This window comes from Mastigoproctus giganteus, chromosome 9, assembly GCF_048544385.1.
Source record: "Mastigoproctus giganteus isolate SK-2022 chromosome 9, ASM4854438v1, whole genome shotgun sequence".
NCBI classification, from domain to species: Eukaryota; Metazoa; Arthropoda; class Arachnida; order Uropygi; family Thelyphonidae; genus Mastigoproctus; species Mastigoproctus giganteus.
In genome coordinates, this window is record NC_143583.1 from 213,512,792 (window position 1) to 213,530,645 (window position 17,854).

General features: G+C 37.2%; 1 protein-coding gene across 1 annotated transcript in view; it reads right to left on the reverse strand.

Annotated features, from left to right (window-relative positions):
• Cc2d2a (Coiled-coil and C2 domain containing 2A) overlaps window positions 1–17,854 on the reverse strand; it is a 422,612-nt gene that overhangs the window by 26,894 nt on the left and 377,864 nt on the right. The window contains exons 32-33 of the mRNA XM_090380928.1: window positions 17,575–17,826; window positions 9,264–9,386 (exon numbers count right to left, since the gene is read on the reverse strand). Of these exons, the coding sequence (XP_090237054.1) occupies window positions 9,264–9,386; window positions 17,575–17,826 (375 nt within the window). The remainder of the gene's footprint in view (window positions 1–9,263; window positions 9,387–17,574; window positions 17,827–17,854) is intronic.

Consider the following 17,854-nt stretch of genomic DNA (forward strand, 5'->3'; position numbering starts at 1 on the left):
TAAATGCAATTTTACTTAAATCAACTGCGATTGCTTCAACCTTTATTTTAGGTCCTAGCCACCGAAATCCCTGGAAAGTAAGTGGCAGGACCTGCCAGAGTATAATCAGTCTCTTGGTACACCCGGCAGGCAGCCCAGTAGCTAGGTATGGTAATGTAGGGGCCCGGCAGCCAACAGGCAGGATGAACAATGGGCACAACAAACTACATACCACATGACCCATACATTATTTTTTAAACCTCTGGCATAGACAGGGTATCCTGTCTATTAAAAAAAAAAAAAATAGCTTTACTTGCTTATGTTTTTCTCGTACAGTAACCTTTCACTTCCTTGAGCCTAAAAATGTGGGACACATTCAAATACCATCAGCAGCTTATTAGTTCAGTTGAAAGGTAACAAAGATCTACTGCTTGGCCCGTTGCTTTACTGCTCTAGTGTGGGGCATGAGTATGTTTTGACCTCTCAGCAACAAATCAAAGTCATATTGCCATATGAGGGAATGGGATCTCAAGAAGAAGAAAATTTTCTGAACTTACTGTTCTTTCAAGATCTGCAATACAATCCATTTGGGGAATGTTTATCAATGGATAGACATAGCTCAGAATACCTCCACAATGCATTTCTCTGTCCCCTAGACGATGTGCATGTTGCACTGTTTCCACTTCTTTTTTATTTATTCTAAAAAATACCATCATAATGCCTCCTCACAGCAATCAGAAATAATACGGCAATAGTGACTGGGTTGCCTGACAGATGATCCTCAAAAATAATGATTTAGCACTAACCGTTAATTCGTGATTAAAAACTGAAATTTTTTTCTACCTTTCTAGACATAGGCAATTGTCTCTTAAGTTTTTTTGTTTTTATGGATTTGCAGAGTAATGTAGTGTTAAGTATTGATACTTAACACTACATTTTATTGATAAAATGTAGCATTGATACACTTTTAAATGGGAAAATCGAAGAGTAATAAATTCATGTATGGTATGACACATCACCTGATGGTGATCTACCATCACCTTCCCCAATGATATATACATTGATCAATTTTGTTTGTTTGTTTGTTATTTGGTTTTTAGGAGCATTAGCAACTAAGGCCATATTGCTCCGGGGATATGCGGTGGTCATTCCCTGACCTTTCCGCATCCGGTGGTGACGGGCTCGAACCCCGGTCTAAATCAAGAAGCGTGTGCTACGCACTGCTGCTCCTTCTCACCTGGCTACGGAGGCGCCATCAATTTTGTTATACTGCTCCTATACATCCTCAGAAACATTTAATTTCAGCCAATTATGTCATATAACTGTAAAGAAAAATATTTTCTAATGTGAATTAGGTGAATGAAGCATGAAATTGCAGAAGACTCTTTATTAGAAAATTTTCTAGCCTAAAGTAACGGACAGTACAGAAAACCAAAAAATTAACTTATTCTTGGAAAAGATTCTTTGGGCAAGTGAAGTGCCAACACCTCAAATTGATGAATTTGAGGTGTTGGTCAAAACATTAAAGGCAGATATTGTTGGGATATCAGAGACAGAGTTGGGATTCCTTATATCTGTCACACAGATATAAGGAATTTGGGGAGTACAATGTGTACAGGGAAGGATAGGAAGGGAGGAGGGTTTATGCTATTAGTTAAGAAACATAAAATCCAAACATAAAATCCAGTCAGTCGATATGGCTGGACAGTGCAGTGTCGAGTCAGTTTGGTGGGACATAAGAACTGGGGAAGAAAAATTGAGAGTAGGAGTCTGTTATAGGCCTAATGACTCTGATGAGTATAATAAACAATTGTACAGAGAAATAGTACCAGTAAATCAGTGTCTTATAATGGGGGATTTTAATTTCCCGGATATTGACTGGAATTTGTAGGGCTTTTGTGGATGATTATTTTCCACAGCAGCATGTTCGGGAGGCAACTAGAGGGAGTAATACTCTTGAACTGATTATCAGTAGCGATTCTTCATGTATTAGGAATCTGCAGATAAAGGAACCACTAGGTAGTAGTGACCACAGTGTGCTGAAGTGGGATTTACCCAAAGAGGTAATTACCATCAGGAGTAAAGGGAAGGGTTTTTGCTTTCGTAAAGGTGACTATGCTGGTCTGTGAAAGTATTTAAATTCTATACGGTGGGACCAACAGCAAATTCAAAATGGGAAGCAACTAGGCTTTTCATACCAACTAAGAAATATTGTTCAAGGTTTAGCCCAAAACCTTTGTCGGATGAACTAATGAGACGTGACAGAGAAGAAAACTGCATGGGATACATATAAATTAACAGGTGAAATGGAAGCCTATGATAGATATAAGCTGGTCTGTAACCAAGTCACAAAGGAGCTTAGGCAGGCAAAGGCAGGTTATGAGAAATCTTTGACAAAGCATGCAAAGAAAAACAGCAAAAAGTTCTTTACTTATGTAAACTCTAGAAGAAAGGGGATGAATAAGATTGGTCCAACTGTTGATGATCCTGCTTAGGTAGCTAATCAACTAAATGAGTATTTTGCATCTGCATTCACACATGAGGAGCTATTCAGTAAGGGGAATGCTAGAAGTGAATTAAACTCCGGCAGTGAGCTAGATGATTTTGTAATAACTTGAGAGCGAAGTGGAGGAGAAATTGTTGAAGATAAAAAAATAAGAAAGACACCTAGGGTGGATGGGATCTATCCAGTTATACTAAAGGAGGCAGCAAAGGAAGTAAGCAAACCATTAGCCATAATTATGAGAGCTTCCTTGGACTCAACCCATGGACTGGAGATGTGCAAATGTGACCCCAATTCACAAAACAGAGTCAAAGGGTGACACAAGTAATTATAGACCTGTTAGTTTAACTTCTGTTTGAGGGAAATTAATGGAGGAACTGGTTAGAGGATTATCTAGACAAGACTTCAGTTATAGCTCAGACACAGCATGGGTTTGTTAAGGGAAGTCTTGTCTGACCAATTTGATTGGATTCTATGATGTGGTCATAAAGGAACTGGATGCAGAGTATAATTTTGATCTTAGAAAGGCTTTTGATATTGTTGCACATATTGGAGCAGTGTGGCATTGGAGGCATGCTGCTATAGATAAAGGGATGATTGAGTGGGAGAAGACAGAGTGGTAATTAATGGACACTGCTCTTCGTGGACTAATGTTATCAGTGGAGTCCCCCAGGGTTCAGTGTTGTGTCCATTGCTGTTTTCTGTATTTATTAATGATGGTATATCAGGCTTAATGTCCAAGTTTGCAGATGATACAAAGGTTGTCAGGATTGTTAATGACAGTATGCTGCTGCAACAGGATCTAGAAAAGTTGAGCAGATGGGCTGAGAGGTGGCAACTGAAGTTTAACATTGACAAATGTAAAGTACTGCATATGGGAAGCAGTAACCCCAGAGTAACATATCAACTGTGTGGTACTACACTGACGGTAGTAGAGAATGAAAAGGACCTGGAGGTAATTGTGCAGGCAGATATGAAGTTTTTTGCACAGTGCAGATGGTCTGCAAGAGTAGCTCATGGTGTTTTGTCAATGATATATAGGAATTTTTATAGCAGGGATAAGGAGGTGATTATCCCCTTATATAAGGCAATGGTCAGGCCAAAACTTGAGTACTGTATACAGGTCTGGAGGCCTCATTTTAAGTAGGATGCACAGCTGCTGGAACAAGTACAGAGAAGGGCAACAAGATTAGTGAATGGAACAAAGGGTTGCTCTTATGAAGAAAGATATTAAGCTTTGCAAATATACAGTGTCTGGAGACAATGCACCTGCGAGGTGATCTGAATGAGGTGTAAGGTGTATGAACAAGGCCTTGAATGGTTTGAACATGCTCAGTGCCGATGGGATTCTTCCTCTTGCTCAGAATAATCGCCTGAGAGGGCATAAATTCAAATTGAGGAAAGACAGTTGTATGATAGATGTGCGGAAGTTTGCCCTTAGCCAGCGAGTGGTTGATTGCTGGAACAAACTTCCATCTGTCGTAGAAGTTGATAGCTGAAATTGATTCAAAGCAGAACTAGACAAACATTTGGAGCTAGTAGATGGGTGAAATGAGAAAGATTTTTTTTTTTTTTTTTTGGCTGATGCTATATAAGCTTGCTTTCTTGCATCATGTGCCTTTGTTAATGCTAATATTGCCATTTCTAAGAGTGGATAATTACTAACTAGTTGAGTCTGACTTCAGTGAGAAAATGAATGATGAAGCGTTCAATAGAAAAGTAGCATAATTTTGTAAATAAAAACTGTGCTTAACCAAGGAAGCTATTTCAATAATTAATTGTGACTGGATGTAGAAAAGCAGGAATAGGGATGTGATTAGGGATGCCACATCTAATGAGGTCTGCAAACCTGTCTGTAGATCTGCCGCCACAGCGAGTAAACCTGTTTCTAATTGCCAGTCTCAAATATCACACCAAAGATCAAAACAGAACAAACCGTCAGAAAATATTACAGCATCTATATCTCAAGATACTTTCTCCAAGCTTCCAGCCATAACTCATCAAACACAGAATGTAACTACTGCAGAAAAATCTCAGTTACTCAAACACAAGTATAATATCACAATTATTCCCACAAAAGACCGAATTTTTCTTTCTAGACTTGGACCCGCCACTAAATCTGAAGATCTTATCAACCTAATTAAAGAAGAATATGGTTTCGGAGTAGATGTCCGTTCTCTGAAGACACGATGTCCCGCCTACTCATCTTTTATAATAACATGCCTTCCATCACAAACAGAAAAAGTGCTGAATCTAAGATCCCTTTTATCAGGGGCTCTAGTAAAACGCTTCACGGACAGACCATCAAGGGAGTCCAAAATCTCCTCTCCACCGGCATAGCAATCAGATACCCCGCTATCTACACATGCTACGTTCTCCTCTCGTCATAGAATCCCCAGATCCCTACTGTTCAGTGTTTATCTTCAGAATTGCAGGAGTATAATTAGTACCTAAACCACTTCAGAGCAATCCAAGGCTCACATATTTACGACATTTACCTGCTCACTGAAACCTGGCTCTCCATTGATATTGATGATCAGGAGATTATAGATGGACAATATACAATCCATAGAAAAGACAGAGGATCTTGTGGAGGCGGAGTAGCTATTATACACTCTAACCATATACTCTGTGAAACTGCATCAAATTTCACAAATATTGAATCAGTATACTGCCTTCTTCATCTTGGCAAGTTAAAAGTTTTAATAGTATTGCTTTATTTTCCACCTCCCTTAACTAATATAGACCTCCAGTACTTAGAAAGCTCGCTGGAATCAATCTTCCCACTAATTCAATCTGCCGACATAGCAATGGTTTTGGGTGACTTTAACTGTCAAATGGCCAATTTAGGATCTTCTTCTCCATCACTGCAGACTAGGGTTCTATTTAATATGCTTCACAGCTATGGTCTGGAACAAATTTGCAACTTTCCAACCAGAGAAAATGCCTACCTCGACCTAATATTTTCCTCTACACATATAGATGTTCACACCGACAACCCCATATTTCACTTGGATCATTCACCAATTACTTTTGACATCACAGTGACTTCTCATAACTTCAAATGCAGCTCCCATACTCCTCGTTTCAATTTCAGAAAGGCTGACTGGCCTCTGCTCAACCTAGCTCTAAGAAATGTAGACAAGCAGCTCGCTGACGCTATGGATGACATCGATGTGCTCACCAACAACCTGATTAACTGTGTCCATTCAGTTATATCTGACATTGTTCCTCAATCCCATCTTACCGCACGCTCTACCTACCCGCACTGGTATAACAGTGAACTAATACGTAAAATTAAATCCAAAGAATTCTACAGAAACAAGTATAAGCAAACAGGTGACAGTCAATACTATGAAATATTCAGCCAACTCCGCAAAGAAGTGAAAACTCTCATATTAAACTCCTACAACATGTATACAGAGTCAGTTCAGGATAGTCTGCTTACTCACAGAGATATCAAACCATTCTGGAATTTCATGAAGCATAAGAATATAACCAGTAGAAAGTTACAACTCCGTAACGCAGATGGAATTCTCTTATCTGACGAATTCAGTATTGCTCAAGAGTTTGCCAAACACTTTTCCAGAATTCAAACAAATGATACATTGAGACCTGCCTCATTTCCTGACTTCACACCTGTTAAAGATGATATCCTCATTAACCTCTTTATCACTGATGAAGATTTAAATTCGGCATTAAAAAGCATGAGAAATGACTATACTAGAGGCCCAGATGACATTCCAGGCTTATTTTGGAAAAGGACTGTCACTACATTGAAACCCCTCATACTGCGGATCTTCAACCTGTCTTTCAGGCTGGGGAAGTATCTTAAGCACTTTAAGCAGGTCAATATAGTTCCTATTTTCAAAAAAGGTGATAAAAATGACGTATGCGATTACAGACCCATAACCTTGCAAAACAGCCTGGCTAAACTCTTCGACACAGCAGTGCACAAACATCTCTTCGAATTCTTCAAGCCTTTTATTGATCAGAATCAACATGGTTTCTGCAGTGGCAAGTCAGTAGTCACAAATTTACTTCCTTTCTGGCAATACACCTCGGAGGCTCTTGATAACCACCTACAAGTTGATGCAGTCTACACAGACATATCCAAGGCATTTGATAAAGTCCCGCACGAACAACTTCTGGAAAAACTTAAGCTATATGGTATCCGTGACCCTTTGCTCTCATGGCTACGCAGCTATATTACGCATCGCTCCTTGAGCGTTATCATAGATCAAGTGAACTCAGACTGTTTTATATCACTAAGCGGAGTACCACAAGGCTCTCCCTTAGGTCCTCTTCTCTTCATTGTTTTCGTAAATGATCTTCCTTCTTTCATGTACACCTCCAATGTTCAAGTTGCTCTCTATGCAGATGATCTTAAGATCTACTCAGCAGTGAAGGAAACTACCAATTCTCAACAGCTTCAATGTGCTCTCAATAAATTCTCTCTGTGGCTATCTCTGAATGGCTTGTCTGCTAACCCCTCGAAGTGCAAAGTAATCTCTTTCTCATCTTGCAGATCTCCACAACTAATGAATACGGAGTATAGTATTAACTCTGTGATCATCGAAAGGTGTGACCAAGTTAACGACTTGGGGATTCTCTTCTCCAGCAGTGCTAAATTCGATGCCCATGTCCTTAAAATCACCAGCAAAGCATTCAAAACACTGGGATTCATCAAACGGAACACATACAAGTTCAAAAGCTACAGATATGCGGTTATCCTCTATAAAACTATTGTTCTGCCAATCCTTGAATTCAGTTCACCCATCTGGAATCCTCACACAAAGACTTTAACTAACAAAATTGAAGCAGTCCAAAAAAACTTTGTCCGTTACCTTACGTACCGCAATCCTCTATTCTATCACTCAGTGTATTATGAATCGCTGTGCGATTACTTTCATCTGAGGCCTCTGTGCACTAGAAGAGTTACTGCTGACATCACCCTTCTAGCCAAAGTAATCACTGGAATTTACGAAGCATCTGATATCCTGAGTAAAATAAACTTCAATGCTCCTTGTAGACAAGTCAGGAACCTTACACCGTTTCACCTTGACTCTGCCAACACGGACTTAATGAAGTTCAGTCCACTGAACAGAATCAGCAAATCAGCAAATGACTCTCTCATTGACTTCTTTGACAACTCCCAATCACTGATGAACTCCATCCACAAGTTTGCCTCTTCACTTAAACTGCAAAGTGACTAGCTCACATCTAATTATTGTAGTTTATTATTATTTGTTATATTATTTTTCTATTCTCTAACGGATTAATTATTACTTGTTTTACCGGTAACTTAACTTAATTTATTTATTTATTTATTTTAATACAATCCTCTTTTGTACATATGCTTTTATTGTTTGAATCTATATCAATGTTTATCGTCCTGTTGGATTTCATATTATTGTTATTATGTTTATTGATCTGATCTCAGATACACTGTTAATGGTTACCTGTTGTGTATCTTGTTATTAATAAAATAAAATAAAAATAAAATAAAAATAAAATTAATGGGTACTATTCAGACTGGGGCCCCCAACGACTGTTATACTAATATACTGCATGCTTTTTATCATGGTACAACAAGGGATGGCACCTCTGTAGCCAGGTGGGCAGGAGCAGCAGTGCGTAGCACACGCTTCTTGATTAGACCGGGGTTCGAGCCCGTGACCACCAAATACGGAGGATGTGGAAAGGTCAGGGAATGACCAGCGCATATCCCCGGAGCAATATGGCCTTAGTTGCTAATGCTCGTAAAAACCAAAACAACAACAACAAGGGACTTTTGAATAAAATATTACAGGATTTGTAAACAACTTTCTGCAACTTGAATTCACCTAACCACCAATGAAATAATATCAAATATAATAATTCTGCTATAAGCAAAAGTAGTCTGGGGGCTTATTATGCACATTTTTTGAAACCCACTTTTTAGTATGAACAAGGAAGAGGAATAAGTAGATGCAAATAATTTTTACTATCTTACAGTAATTACATTGGTCTGGGTCTCAGGAGCCATGCAAGCCCAACAAGCCTGTAGATGGAAAAACTCTGATCTAGATGATTTTACAGTAATTACATTGTAGTACCTTATCTTAAAATGCTGGAATGATCTGACCTAAGACATTGCTACATACAATTGGCCGTGACTAAATACAGGATTAGTAAGCAGATTAAGTTAGTCTGCTATTTTCATTATGTGCAAGTACAATTACAAATAATGTATATGGCTCTTTTGAGTTTTTTAATCCGTATAACTTTAAATTTATTTGGCATAACTGTATAGTATATGCCAAGGTGCCAGAGCCTGACAAGATAGATGGCCTTAAGGGTTAAAAGTTGTTATTGATAATATAAAGGTGAATGTATTGTGCTTGCTATTGTTCTAGTCACAGTGTAGTACATAGGATGAAATATTTGGAATAACTCTACTCTTTCTTTCTGCTTGAGATTGGTTAACTGAAGAAGCATTTAAGAAATGCTCTAATGATTAATGAGTTTAAAACAAGTACCCCCTTCTTAGTAATAAGTGGCAAAACTATTATACCGTCATGAAGGATGTGCAGGGACATCAGTTGGCACATTGTGAGATACAGTTTTATGCTGCTACAAAATAAAAAAGTTCCATTGGTATATCAGTTGCAATACAATAAGTACAGTGAAGTAGCAAACTCTTATGCTGATACTAATATAAAAATTGAGCCTTATTATAATTATCTAAAGCATATCTACTGAAATTATAGATTTAAAAACAATAATAAAATTTTTGTACCTGAATGCTTGCTAAACCTGGGTTACAAAAGCTTTTGCTGAAGAAAGGTTTCCAGTCACTTGGTTTACGAACATTGAACGACATTCTGGTAGGCTGGTCAGTTTTCTGAATGTTTGCCCATATCTAAATATAGATGCTGATGTAATTAAAAACTTAAAATAATACCTAGTATCTTTTGAGAAATAATAACAAAGAACCAGAGATTCTACTTTGATATAAGAAATAAATAATGATTTTGTGGAGAACACTGTAAACAGTCTCTATAGTTATGAAACACTTGGAATAACTACATGTATTTGCTCATATACTTTAATTAATAAATTCAGACAACTGTATCAGATTTTCAAGCATTAGTTTTTAACTATTATAGCACTTAATAAATAGTAGCAATAGCTTAATTTCCAGTACTTATCTTAATATAAGTACATATAGCACATGTTGAAACATGTAAGTTATGCACGGAACTCAAATGTTAAGTCACATACAACATAAAAATATAGATGGAGCTGTTCTTAAAGGAAAGTAACTAGAGTTCAGCTTAAATCCTTAAGACATCATTCCTCGAAAACTGACAAAATTAAGAGCATAAAAAGATACTAGCTGTACCTGTTGCAGAATTTTTCTTTAGCTGTCCTAAAGAAATGTAGTCAGTGTTTGTCATGAGCAGGTAAGCCAGTACGTGTTGAATCCTTTCTTATTTCTTGTATCTGAGGAAACTTATAAATTTTCTTTGGTTTCATCATCTTTCCGAATATTCAAAATGTGCACGTTGCATAACAATTTCGCAAGTACAAAACGTAGTACAGTCCCTATAATACTTCTTATATCCTTGTGCCTTTCTAGTAACCTTATCTTAATATGCTGGAATGATCTGACCATTGCTACATACAATTGGCCGTGACTAAATACAGCGTTAGTAAGCGAAATTCTGACTCTATCAAACATTTGCCCTTTACTTTTATTTTTAGTCATCGCAAAAGTCAACTGAATAGGAAACTGATTGCTGTCTCTTAAATGAGAATGGCGAAGTTGAATTGGATGGAGTCAAATCTATATGCGGTAAGAGTAACCGTTTTCCTTTACGTTCTCCTGTTATTCTTTCTAGATCCAAACAATTCTGATGCATAGCTTTTCATAGCGGGGCTAAGGTAGGAGGTGCTAGTAGACAAAACTGGCCTGTTCCATAAAATAAAACTATTTGAAATTTTTGTATTTTCCCATTTTTCTGCATGCCTAGGAAGATATATATCTTCAATTTGAGACCTCTTTCAGCCCGATTGGTTAGGCCTATCGTTCACAATGGCCATCTCAAGAAAATGGATATCCTTGGAGAGCTCATTCATCCTTCTACATCTTAACATCATAAAATAGCACATTCTTTCTCAACACCGAAAACTAGCTCCCATCCAAGTCATTTTATACAACTCATGCTACAAGAGGATACTACCCACTATCCAGGGAATCACAACTACTCAAGAACAAGATGTAATTTCTCAGAAGAGTGGTGTTTGGAACCTTCCAAGTGATTACGCAGTTATAACAAATTTATATAAATAATTATGAGAGTGGTGCTCTGAGTTCAGTTTTCCAAAATTGTCATAATTTATTTTTTGAATTATTCAGGTTCATTATGTATAAACATTCTTTTTCTGCCTTGTAACCTAAAGGTTCCAGTTCTTTCTTCTTCAAAGATATTCATTTCCATTTTTGCTTTGATAATTACTAGTTTTTTTTTCTGTACATCATAAAATCTAAATTGTAGTGTTTTCTTTCGACTTGCAACAGAATCCCAAATTGGATTCAGAAACATTATTTGTAAAAAAATAATTAAGTGTACTGAATGTAGCCTCTGTAATATGATTTGTCATATTAGGGGCAAATTGTTGCTTTTAAAATAGAGTTAACAATTAAAATTACACAAATTTCCACATTTAGGCCTTTCAATTAACATATCAGTTACACTGTGTAATTATGTTTTGATACAGAAGTTGTTAATGCATCTGTTTCTCTCTGGAGTTGGTCTGATACACTGTATAAATTACTGAACAAAATTCTCTCCAAGTTCTTTAATGAAAAATCTAACTTTTCCAGTTGTTAAAATCATTTCCAATTATTTTTTTATATATATTTTATTAATGAAAACCCCAAACACGAGAGGTATTACAACCTATAGTACTTAGTACCATGCTTGGGTTGGAGGTTGAGAAGAAGAAAGAAGATATTTGTTGACATTAGACTTGAACTTCTGTAGACAGTAATTTTCAGAAAATACGTATGAAGGAAGGTTGTTCCAGAAAACGGCAGTTGAATGAATAAATGAGGAAGAGGAAAAGTTTGTTCTGTGAGTTTGAAGTTGGACAGTAAATGGATGTTGGCAGCTGGCGACATGTGTTCGGACTGTTTTGAAAGAGACAGCAGGAATTATAGAAGCCAATTCAAAAAAAAAAAATGCCCATGGAAGTATCTGTAGAAAGGGTATGCAAAGAGTACATCTATGAGACAGCAAGTAGAGAGACTCTGTTAGGGATGAGTTATTAATTAACCTAACTGCCCTCTTCTGAATGGAATCTAGAAGCCTGAGAGAGGTTTTGAGGGGGGGGGGGCATTGCCCCAAATGTGGGAACAATATTCCATGGTAGGGCGGATTTGCAATTTGTACAGAGTGAACAGCTGTGTGGAAGAAAAATAACGCCGAGAGCAAAAGAGAAAATCAAGTTTTTTAGATGCAGAGGAAGCAATATTTGTATTGTGCTTGTGCCAAGAGAGATTAGAAGTCAGGGTAATCCCCAGGTTGAAGTTGGAGATACAGTCAGTCCTTGTATAGCATGATAGTTGTGTTCCTAGAAACCCTCATGCAATGCAAAATCGTGCAATATAAGCAACAGGCCCTATGGGAAAAATAGGGTTAGGTGCCGACAACCAAGATTGAACACACATTTGTAACCAAAACATTACCAAGCACAATAAATAATCGTAATAAAATACGTAAGTATTTTATTCCAACTATTATGTAATAAAATATTACTAATGCTTTTGCTTCTATCGTAAGCAAACTTGTTTTTTGTTTGATTTTCTATCCAAACAGATGACAGACATTCCATCTCTTCCAATTCTTTGTGTCTTAATCTAATGGATTTTAATTACACTTTGAGTTGTTCCTCCTATGAAAGTTTTTATTTTCTCTGCATTCTTTGTAATTCTCGGCGTTACCTCATTTAGGCCTGTAGCACGTGCAATATCACATGGTCTTTCATTTCGCTCTAAGTGTTTCACAATTTCATATTTTCTTCCCTATCGACAGAGGTGGACTGGCCATAAGCCTTACCAGGGAAACCACGGTGGGTCTGAGGCCGGTGTGATTTTGGCCATAAACGCTAGTATGAGGCCACTACAAATTTTCCTGGGTAAGAAATTTTGACCCAGCCCGCCTCTGTTTTCACACCTTTTAAGTATTTTACTCATTTTTAGGAAATAAAGCACAATTACAAAATGAGGAGGCACGCTTCATACACATAAACAAAGCTCTGTGTGTGTACAGCAACTGAATAAACAACACCGTAAAGGCAGAGACAACTCTATTAACACCTCACTAGCTCACATTTTACTAAAGCACATTTCTAGGGGGTTACTACCATAAAACAATAAAAACAATTTCCAGTTGCGTTCCTGCTAGTGGAATCTGTTATAAACTGGTAGTAAACTCTATCTAATTGCATTTGCGATAATATCAATAGTTGGAATTTTATGTTACTGTGGTGAAATGTGTTTCCCCTTCACTGATATAAAAAACATAAGTACATTTTCAGAATCTTCTCTTCATTCCTATCATGTTGTGTTCAGTTGGGGTTATTCCGTGTCCGACTGCCATTTCTAGTAAACACAAAGGCGATTCGTGCATAAGCGAATTTGGTTCGTGTTATATACGATATCGTTCCCCTATTTATAAATCGTGTATGATCGAATTCGAGTAGTGTAAACACGTGTTATACGAGGACTGACTGTATATTAACTTGCCTAGAAATCAGAGTTTCACCAAAGATAAGCATAGGAGCAGAAGAATCCTATTTGCGAGACATAAGACAAGACTGAGTTTTAGAAGGATTGAAATCAACTAAGTTGTCTTTGTCCCACTGGAGAATTACCTGGAGATCGGCATTTAAGGAATTGATAGCGAATATTCAAGAAGTTGAAGCTGATTGAGCAGGACAAGGTTTCTCAAAATGGAAAGTAATGTGCTATCGTCGGCAAAACTATGAATAGGATTTCCAGTCAATGGAAGAAGGTCATTAATATACAAGAGGAAAAGAGTGAGGGAAAGAACTGAGCCTTGGGGAACACCAGCATTAGTAGAGAAGTTAGAAGACAGAGAGCCATCTACCATCACCTCTCAGTGAGTGATCAGAGAGAAAACTGGATAACCAATTACAAAAAACAGTTGGAAAACCATAAGATGGAAGCTTGTTCAGAAAACCTTTATGGCAAACACGATCGAAAGCCTTTGAGATGTCAAGGTCAACTGCTTGTCTTTCACTAAACTTTTCCATTGAATTTATCCATAAATGGGTAACATAAGCCAGAATATCACCAGTGGATCGACACAGACAGAATCCATACTGGTGATTGTTGATCAGAGAGAAGGTTTCTAGTTAATTGATTTCTCCATTAGAAAGAGTAGAAGTAACTGCAATGGGACGATAATTGGATGAGAGGGATTTGTCACTCTTTTTAGGAACTGCCTGGATATAAGAAAATTTCCATGCAGAAGGAAAAACACCTTTGGAATAATAAAGTGAAAAAAAGCAGCAAAGAACAGGAGTAAGTTCAGGAGCACAGGTTTTGAGCACAAGTGGAGAAATACCATCAGGACCTGGAGCTTTCTTAGCATCAAGATTCATCAAAATCCTGACATCCTTTTGACAGAAGACCACAGGAGGCATTGAATGGAGAGTGTTGGAAATGGTGGGAGGTATTTTACCAAGATCAGTAATACATGAGTTGGAAGAAAAATGGGATGCTAGCAGGTCAGCTTTATCCTTGGCTGAAGTGACAATAGAACCATCTGGTTTTGAGAGAGGTGGGAGCAGAGATGGGCAAAAGTTGCGGCCAATAGCTTTCGCAAGAGACCAGAATGCTCGGCTACCATTAGGGCAAGTTTTCTACTCTTAGCCTGTTTGAAATCTAGTTTGGATGGATTAATAACTGCTTTACAATTGTTGCGAGATTTGGTGTAGGCAGAAAATGAAACTGAGGAATTGGAAACAAGCCAATTACGATATGCAACATTCTTCTTTTGAACAGCCTTAGCACATTTATTGAAAAACTAAGGTTTAGATAAAGGACGAGATTTTAAAGTGGAGTGTGGGATAAAGGATTCCATTCCTGCAAGAATAATTTCACTGACACGATCTGAGCAAACGTTGACATCAGAAGTTTTGAAACAGTAATCAGACCAAGGAAAAGAAGAAAAGAAGTCTCGCAGGTCATCCCATTTTACATTCTTGTAATACCAAACAACACAAAGTTGGGAATAGCCATATGATAAAGGCTGCATTGGAGAAGAGACAATCACCAAGTTGTGATCTGAGGTGCCTAGAGGACCACTCACTTAGAAGGGTTGTTTGTGAGAAAAAGATCAAGTGTGTTGGCTGTATGGTTAGAATTGTCCAGTATTCTTGTAGATAAATGAACAATCTGTGCAAGGTCATTAGTAATTGCAAAAGTCTCAGCATCTCAACCATCTGGATTGGTATGACTAGAAAAATGGAAGCCAGCTGGAGTTGTGAACATTAAAATCACCAAAGAACATTACCTCACTGTTAGAAAAGTTGGACTGGAGAAAGTCAAGTTGCAAAGAGAGGAAATCAAAGAGCTCCAAGTGATTAGTGGAGTTATGAGAACGGTAGAGACAACAGATGAATTTGATAGAATGAGGTAGAGGGATTTTAAGCTAGAGAAGATTGAAAAGTGGAGATTTCAAATTACTACGTCTCTGACACGGAATATCGGAACGGACATGTGATCAAGTACCACCTTTGAGGCGAAAGGAATCATAAAGTGAATAATTTGGGCAAGTGAGATGATCAGTAGTGGAATTGACCGATAACTGAGATTCTGTCAGAAAAAGTACATGGGGTTTGGCAGACTGCAAGTGGAAATGGACATTGTTGAGATTAGAATTATGGTGTATAAACTTCAATTTTCCTTGGGTTTGCTATAATTATTCTTTCAGAATATAACACCAGCTGCTGCTTGCTTTTGTCAACTCCACTAGAGTAGAAAATGTCCTGTCTCCTCGAATCTGGTAACCTGCTCAATTTCTGAAATTATGGAATTTCTTGCCCGGTTTGCAAATCTTCAGACTGGTGGTTAATTCCTCTAATATTTTAGTTCCAATCTGTAGTTGAAAACTAGCCCAGTTTCAGTATCCAAAGAGACTGGACTGTTTCTTTGGATAATAATGACACTGTGGTCCAATTGCAGCCTATCACTTAAAGGCTTCGACCTACCTCTGAGTAAAAGATTAAGCAGCAATACTTTACTCCATCTCTGTGGCTAAACAACAGCCAACATTACAGTTGGTCTGAAGCATCTTCATGTTCGCCACAATGTGGACTACTGGGGAAGAACTTAATATTTGAATATCAAATTCATAACTACGTAATGAGTTCTATCTAATGTCAACACCAAGTCTTGATGGCAGATATGACTGAAGGAATCAGTGTCCTCAGAGATGTAAATACTCTTGCACTGATGTCTGTATAACAGACAGTGGTTTAGCAAGATTTAAGTTTGGCAGATATTATGTACCTGATGTATGGTGTTGTGTTAACATTTTTTTTCTGTGAATGGCAATGTCCAGAATGTTTGGAAAGTTGCATGTTTCTGAGTGAATTGTGTCTCTTCCCCCCAACAAGTTATTCAGGATCATTATCGCATTGTTGGAAAAACCTGTGTAGTTTTTTAATCCAAGTAAAAAGAATATGAACTGTGGGCTACTTCTAATATTAAATGCTGTGGCCAAATCTCTGAAGTCATACATTTTCTAAATATTTGCATACTTGTTGAGGGAATAAGAGCTCTGAACTGAATACAGTAAACCCTTGCTAATCCGGAGTAATTGGGGGGGGGAGTCATCTGGATTAAGTGAAGCAAAAGATAGCCCTAAAAGACAAAAAAACTTAGAAAAAAAAAATAAATGGAAAATTAATGATATAGGTAGTGCTGATGAAAATAAATAAATTTATCAGGTGGTACTGGTGTCACACACCAATGCCACTTGATCATTGCTGTGTATACCACTTAAATACAGCTTCTTCCAGCAACACTTCTTTTGGATTTTTTTTTAATGTCAGTCTATTTGATACACTGATTTTATTACTCCTCACATCAAATTTTAAAGGAAATGTCTTTAGAGATGCTTTTTGTTTTTTAATATCTGACAAAAAAAAAAATACCAAAAAATTTCCAAAGAATTTGGTATTGGCCTGTTGGCCAATATTAAATTCTTTGGCAATTTTTTTTCCCAGGAACACCATTTTCAGTTTGTTAATGATAGTTAAAAGTGTTTTCTTTTTATTTCAATTTTTAATTCTTTAGAACCCATAATTATATAAATATGTTATGATAAATAAATTAGTTATATAAAATATGTTATTATATACTGTATAAGCAATAACATCCGTCCGACTCAACATCAACAATGATACTGAACAACATGAAAGACAATGTAATGTATGTTCTGTCTCTCTCTCTCTCTCTCTCTGCACAGTCAATCAGCGTGCAGTCTGAGCTTCTCGTCAATGCAGCCTCTCCTAAAGAATGTGTGCTGAACTGTGAATAAAATTTTGTCTAAACGAACTTCCATTTTATAAGCATAACTGTTGTTATATGTACCTTGTAACTGCTAGAATATGGTACATTTTCCCTACACCCTTTTAGATTTTACTGTAATCCAAACAATTACCATAAAAGTTGGCAGGTTCGATCCATTATTATATAATCTTAAATTATTATATAATCCCAGAGATGGATAGAAATCAGACCTGTCCATGTCTGGACCTTAGCAATTGTATAAATTGGTTACTGAAGCAGTGGAACAAATTAATTAAGATATCCAATTAAGTCTTGGAGATTATTTTGGTCTCAGATCTGAAGGAAAATTACTAGAAGTACAAAAAGCTTTTTTTTAACTGTCAGTGATCTTTCTGATCACCTTATATTTGTCAAATGAATAAATATTAAAATCATGCAAACTATATAGTTTAATTCAATCAGTGCTAGCCAGACATGTATGTTCTTCAAAATTACTTACATTATCTGGGCTGACTAGGCATCCAACCCTCTGCAGTGGGCTGTAACTATCTTTAACATCAAAATGACTTCCTGTTGCGGCATTCCATAGATACATTTGGCCATCACTTTCTTGAGTCAACACATAAGCAGTTGGACCTTCAGGGATACCTGCCCCAAGTAAGAGCATTGCATTTTTGCCAAGATATATAAAAAAATTGCACAAAAGAATAGCATGCTCTTCCTCATTTCCTGCCAACATTTGTAGAAATTGCTAATGGTTTCAGAGAAAAAGAGGGGAG